The 6,941-nt window shown below is 43.8% G+C and overlaps 1 protein-coding gene and 1 long non-coding RNA gene across 2 annotated transcripts; one reads left to right on the top strand and one right to left on the bottom strand.

Moving 5' to 3' along the window:
- The first annotated feature begins 1,208 nt into the window (after nucleotides 1–1,208).
- Nucleotides 1,209–1,954, top strand: LOC147146527 (uncharacterized). Its single transcript, XR_015087202.1, has 3 exons — nucleotides 1,209–1,551; nucleotides 1,642–1,687; nucleotides 1,927–1,954. It is a non-coding gene; the product is annotated as an uncharacterized LOC147146527 (long non-coding RNA).
- An 877-nt stretch (nucleotides 1,955–2,831) lies between these two features.
- ier2b (immediate early response 2b) lies at nucleotides 2,832–3,661 on the bottom strand. Its single transcript, XM_086033924.1, has one exon. The coding sequence runs from the start codon at nucleotides 3,467–3,469 to the stop codon at nucleotides 2,882–2,884; it is 588 nt and encodes a 195-aa protein (XP_085890050.1). The 5' UTR covers nucleotides 3,470–3,661; the 3' UTR covers nucleotides 2,832–2,881.
- Nucleotides 3,662–6,941: the final 3,280 nt, after the last annotated feature.

The raw sequence follows: 6,941 nt of genomic DNA, 5'->3' as shown, positions 1-6,941 counted from the left end.
TCAAAATGGAATTTAAATGACATCAATTTTAAAGCGAAAGTCAACCCAAACATTTTTTTAAGAATATGTTCCATGCAGGCCCACTAGTTGAAACACAGCAGTCTGATTAATGTTGTGCTTGTGGAATATGAGTTAAGCAACAAAATCCACTCGTTTTTAGCCATCCCTGGGGCGGCCATTTTGTCACTTCCGTCGACTGAAAATGACATCGAAGATGCCCAGGTAATGACCAGTCACAGCTCAGCTTCAGAAAAGAGATGAACCGTGATTGGTCGTTACCTGAGCCCTGAGGGTCTGTGAAGTCATTTTCAGTCGACAAAATGGCCGCCCCCAGAGATGGCTAAAAACCGGTGGATTTTGCTACTTAACTCATATTTCATATTAATCATATTGCCTTGTTTCAACTAGTGGGCCTGCATAGAGCATATTCTTGAAAAAAATATGTTTGGGTTGATTTTCCCTTTAAGTCATTATATATTACAGGCGTTCCTAAAGAAATATGATTTGAGTATTTTATCTGCAAAAATGCATATTTATGTTATTTGTAATGTAAACAACATCCAGTGTTGATTTTATCAGCGCCAAGATGTCAATCGTTTTTCCACAGGTCAAAATGTTCCCCGCTGGTTCTTTTCCTTCGCTGCTGGGAAATTCAGCGAAATGCCGTCGTCCATCTTCGAGCCCCCTCGGCTTCACCTTCCTTCCTTTGCCGCTGTTCTATTTTTAGCATCTGCTGGACGTCACCGCGGCGCCCGGTTTGCGTGTGTGCTCGCTCTCCGCATCTGCATCACTGGACGCTCTTAGCATGCTTAGCGCATCTGGGCGAAGGACAAATCAAATGCTGTCACCGCGGACAGTTTAACCGGGTGAAAATTTGGACTGCGTCCGAGCATGGCTCATGTTGAATGATCAAATCCAAGATTACTTCAGGGACTGTAGCAAGAACTCTGTTGACATTGAGAGATTCTTCATCTAAGTGAAATCAGAGGTTATATAGTCAGCATTTCTATCAGGTTGTTTGGATGCAATTTTTCACTCAGTCCTTTACTAGCTTTCAGCTTGGCCTTCAAGGCCTTCTCTCTTGGCCCAGTAACTATACATGGAGATTGCTTTCGTCCAATCAGATTTCATCTTCCAATGTGTTGCCGTGTAAACATAATCTGCTGGCATCTGACAAACACGCAACATAGAAATGTCTGTTTCTTTTTTCTTTTTCAACCAATCACAATTTAGATTGACCTCTCTGCGACTCAGAGTGATGTCAGCATTTTTCCTTCCTCTGATTGGTTGAGCTAAATGAATAGCCTGTGCTGTTTACACCCCAGGTTGGCTGAGCTAAATATGCGCATCAAAGATTGATTTCCGGGAAATGTCATTTTCAAGTTGAAAAACTGGACATTGTGGGGCCGCTGCTGGCTGGCTTGATTGAACCCGGAAAAAAGATTTGTTTTGGGGGCACGTCAGAGCAGCATGTACGAGCGAGCGCCAGGAGCTAGCTAGCTTGCGCGAACGAGCAGCGATGAAGAAAAGAGGTCTGCGTCAGCATATCTGGTGAGTACAATGTTTTTTATTTCAAGTTTTGATGTTCTTTTTTTTTTCATGTTATGACATAAATATTGATTGTGAACTGCTATATTGTAGTGCAGACGTTTGGACTTGATTGCAGCTGATGGATTGGAAGATGAAGGTAAGGTGTTTCTTGCTTTAGTAATTACGGTATTGGTCCTCAAATACATGAAATGCTTCTGTAAATTGCATCATTTGTGTCCATATTATGCCATTTCTTTTTGGAAGAGCTAAATAAATGCCTTTGCATCAGTCAGTCTATCAGTATGATACACACATGCTCAAATGATTGTGTCTATACATTCCTAGGAAATCACAATGTACCCAAAAGTGGTGAGCTGCTTCTTTTTTTTTTTTTAGAACAGTCTGTGGTCTGCTTATGTGGTCCTTGGGGAACATTAGTGACCCACGCTTCTTTAGGTAAATTGTAGTCAAGTTTTGACATCTTGACAGGTGCAATTTTCACTTAATCCTGTTGTAGAATTGAGGGACTATTTTTCTTCAATGTCTCAGTGAAACCTGACTGACTTTGACTAATATACAAAGAAGTTAGGGTGTGTCATTAATTCACTTACATGTTATTGACTTTCAACTTTCACAAGAGTCAAAATATTAGGAACACATTTTTAATTGGCTCTCATTAGGTGTACCTAATGAAGTCTCCGACTGGTGCGTGGGTGTCGGATCACGCCGGGAGGATGTGATTCATAATTCTGGTGTAATCCACAGGAAGTGGTGTGACCGCGTGTGTGTGTGTGTGCATGTTAGATTAGAGAAGGCCGGTTGGTGGCGGACACGCTTGAGGATTGACCCACATTAGCGACTTCCTGTCTGGACAACAATTACCACCACAGAAGCACTTATTTGTTCACTTTAAATTCATTTATTATTAACACCACAAAGCAGCTTTACATGTGAGGTATATGACGTCATTTTCACATTCAATGAATACACAAAAAGTCCAAAAAGATGCAAAATAACATCTTTTTTTGTAGCACCATGTTGTTGGTCCACAGCAGAAGTGTGTGTGAGTGTGTTGGGTAAACACCTCACTTCCTCTGTTATGAGTCACTGCGTGTCCTGGCGGGTCCACCGTGTGTTGTGTGTGCCTCAGATGGAGAGTTAGCCCACTGGGTCGCTCGTTCGACCCGAACCGTAGCTCCTCCACGCTGGGTCCCTTCGCCCGGGGAGCTCGCTCTAGGCCAGCCGGGGATCATTCCCGTCCCGGGACCGTCGATGTGGCCTCCAGGCCGCTTCCATATGTGGGGGGAAAACAGCGCTCCAAATCCCGTGGAGCCTCCGCGTCTCGCACCTCTCAGAAGGCCGGTATGACCCGGTTCAGGGAGATCGACGTGAGGGACTCGGCGGGACCCATTCGGCAGCTAACCGGCGGCGGTGGTGGCAGCGCGGCGTGCCGCTCCTCCCCGGGCTCCAGCCTCGCCCTCTTACTGGGGAGGAAGTGCGGCGCCACCGACGTCTTCCCACGCCGCTTCCTGGAGTGCCTCGTCGGGCTCTGGTTCTCTTTGTCCTCGGCGGGCTCCCCCTCCTCCTCCTCCTCCTCCTCCTCCTCCTCCTCCTCGTCCTCGGCCTCGGCCTCGGCCTCCTGGTGCGCACCTCCCCCCGCCGCCGGGTTCAACTCGGCGGGGGTCTCGTCCGGCTGGGGCTCCGACTCCAGGTCGAGCTCGACCGGCTCCGGGCTGGTGTCCATGGGCTCGGCCGGTGGCGCCGACGAGTGGTAGATGTCTCGGGCGGAGCGCATGACCAGGGAGAGGAGGAGGCTCCGGTGGAGTCTCAGGCCGCCTCGCTGGCTCCGGGACGCGTACAGCTTGCTTATGGACACGGCCAGGATCCGCCGGGCCTCCGCGTTCACCTCCATTGTTGTCTCCGTTGTTGTGTCACTCATTGTTTCGTTGAGCTTGTTACTTCCTTGTTATTATTGTTATTTTTTCACAAAATGAGATCGACTGACGACTTGGGAAAACAACAACAACAAAAAGTGGACTTTAAAAAGTTTCGGTCTCGGTTCGGGACGCTTTTTGTGAGACGCGAGGCTTCTTCACGTTCGCTCCCGCGCGGAGAATTGAGAGCGTGAGAGGAAGGGAGGCAATTTATCTACTCTGTGACGTCACGCCGAATTCCTCAGCCAGTGACAAAACAGGCACCGCCCACACCTGCCACACACACGCACACACAAATTCACTCACTCATGTACGCGCACGCGCACGCCATCTGTTTGGTCTAGCCCGTTTTCTCACCCTTCTCGACTTTTAGTTTCTCTTCCTCATTGCGCTTTACAAACGCATTTCCCCACGAAAGCTTTTAAATTATGAAAGCAAAAAAAAAAAGTCATGTTATTTTCATGTTAGTGATGGTTAAATTTCTGATAATTATTTAATCATTGAATCAAAGCCGTTTCCGCATGAGAAAGACTGGAGGCTGACTGAATATTTTTGAGATTACTTTGTCAGGGATCAAAGTGTAGTTTCGCCGAATGATGTCACATGTTTATCTTCTGGTAGCTCGGCAGCTCGGAGAATTTGCGTGTGGGTGAGGAAGTGAGAAAAAAAGTAGCGTCTCAAATTACACCGGAGTTTCTCTCTCGCGCGCACGCACATATGACTCAGTACGTCACTCCCATGCCATATATGGCCTGTCCGGTTGTAAAGTCCCGTGGTGGTTGTGGAAAGGGGAGGGGGAAATACGCACAGTGGAAAACAGTGACGTTATAACCCCGCCCACCTCCAGTGCTCCTCTCGCTTCCTCCTCCCTCACCAGCTGTGGTGATGTCACCAGAGCGCCATATTTGGTGCGGCGGCACGGTGTAAACAAGGTTACCCAGGTTACCAAGGTTACCAGGCGGCGGTCAAAAGGCACGCCACGTCATGACGCCTTCAAGGTCCGGCGGAAATGATCTTTGTTACAACTACAAGTGCTTTATAAATACAGCTGAGTTGAGAGTTGAGATTGACATACTTCAGTCGCCTTTAATCTGAAGTGGCAACAATACTCACTCTGTACTTATAAAAGTACAGACACTTGTGTAAAAAAACTACTTTGGTAAAAGCAGAAATAGTGATTCAACTGCTTTTATTTAAGAAAAAGTGAAAAAAGTACAGTACATACTTCCGTTCATACTGTTTATTTTCTGGGTCAATCATATCCTTGTGATATCAAATTATGAATTATAGAGCTTTCCAAAATGTATTCAGAGCATGTCTGACATTTTTACATTTACATTTACATTTTTTAAAAGTTAAAAGACTAAAGTTTGTTGACTTTAATGTGATGACATGGAGATTTTTTTTCAGCACAGTAAAGCGGTCGCTAACCGTTTTTGCGCTAGGAACTGTTTTACGTATCTGAGACATGATTGGACTGACAAGCATGGAAGCAAAAGTAAAATATTAAAAATGCAGCTCATCATCACACTTATTGTAGTTGTTATTAGTGGTAGTCCTACATGTATCTCTTTCAATAATCCTCTGAAACTTTAATGGGAGAAGAAAATCACAGGTGCTGAACCGCGAGTATGCAGGAGTCAACTGCAGTTGAGTAGTCGATTAATCGGTTCAACACCTAGTAGATGTTAATCATGCTTTTTCTGCAAAAAACTGTGCAAATGTGGAAACACAGACCGTTCAAGCTCCCTCTTGAACAATATTACATATGTCACGTACTGTAACTATTACGCACATGTTTCTAGCACCCGTACAAAAAAATTAATCACGAATACAGCATTTTCATGTTTGTGTATTTTAGGAGAATTCATAAAATTTCAGGATAGAAAAAAATGATCCATGGTCTTGTATTTTGCTGTCAGCATGGAATATGACCCCAACAGCATCGATCAATGTATTTGGTGTCAATTTTGCGATGTCACCTTCATGCAGCACGCTGCCGTATGTCTTCGTTTCCAGACGGAGCTGCTGCTGTCACTTGCATCACTGCATTTTGGTATGCGTGCTATCTAGCCACGCAGCTGCAAAAATAGACACGCTAATACACGCCACCGCAACACGTGTTATATAAACTCACCCGTAGCATTCATACTGTCACCTAACGCCGAGCTATTTTGTACTTTTATGGTATTATTGTAGGGCCCAAATGACTTCTGGAGATACAGCTAAACAAATTATCAAAGTATTTTCAGGCAATTTGGATCATCGTAGACCAGCTTATTATGTTCATTGGAATGTTATTTCATATATTGTACTTGTTGACACCCCATTGAAAGTGCATAATAATCATGACAATAATAATAATAGCTTTTTTATTTCGTCAGTTATATTTTTACATGGCATTATTGACATCTTTGATTCCATTGCATGTTTTCAATAACTTAAACATTTTTGTAATCACTTTATCGGCAGCATTATTTGTTTCCATTTCTTTTAAATGATGTTTTTACAGTTCACAATTTTTTGTCCGTTACTTTTCATTGCAGTTTTTGGTTGTTATTGTTGTTAGTTGTGTTTTTCAAACCGCATAATTTATTTTTTTTAAATTGTTAAGTTATATTTTTAGTTGCCGTTATTTGTTTATTTTTCATGGCATTATTCATGGAAAAAAAGTTAGAAATATATTTTTTCAAGGCATCATTCTTATTTATCGTGCTGCGACGGCAGGTTTTTTGTTTTTATTCATTTCATTTTTCCATGCCAATTTTTTTTTCCATCTTTGTTGCCAGTCCATGGTTGAAATATCTTTGTTTATTGTTTATTTTCCGTGGAATGATTAATTTTCCACCTCGCTTAATTATTTAAGATACATTTTGTTCTGGAATCCCACAGGTTGACAAAGTGTATCTGCCAACACAATTCCTACTTTTGAACGCCGATAAGCGCTCGTTAGCTTCCCAGAAAAGTCGCCATGACCTCGCTTTGGGTCGGCGCCCGACTGGTCACTATGGCGACGCTTTATGTGTGCGTGCGTGTGTGTTGTTGCACTGCCTCCGCCTGAGGCCAAATGGTTGGCAAGGAATGTTTGTGTGTGTCCTTGGCTGTATAATAACATAAGTTCACAGAGTGCGACGGTGTACAAGTCTGTTTTGTATTAATGACTTTTAATTGCACTTCGTTGTATCTATTTACGGTATATGTCAAGCGTGTTCAACTGCAAACTAACAGCTGCTCCAGTTGATTACATCACCATGAAACTGTGCTTTTTTCGTTTTGCTCGTGTGCGTTTCGTTTGTTTTTGTGTTGTGCAGTTTATGTATAAAGCAGCTTACGGAGCAACAAGGGTAAGCTGCATGATGCTGCTGCTCTTTGACACCGGAAAGTAGGTCATCCATACAAGGATCACTTGGAGACACCAAGAGGGAAAGGGTCACCAGGTCTATTTATAAAGTGTTCCAGGTTATGTAGTCGCTTCTG

Source organism: Filicampus tigris, chromosome 6, assembly GCF_054856515.1.
Source record: "Filicampus tigris isolate MCC_2025a chromosome 6, RoL_Ftig_1.0, whole genome shotgun sequence".
NCBI lineage: Eukaryota > Metazoa > Chordata > Actinopteri > Syngnathiformes > Syngnathidae > Filicampus > Filicampus tigris.
Note: the sequence above shows the minus strand (reverse complement) of the source record. Positions and strands in the feature narration are given on the sequence as shown.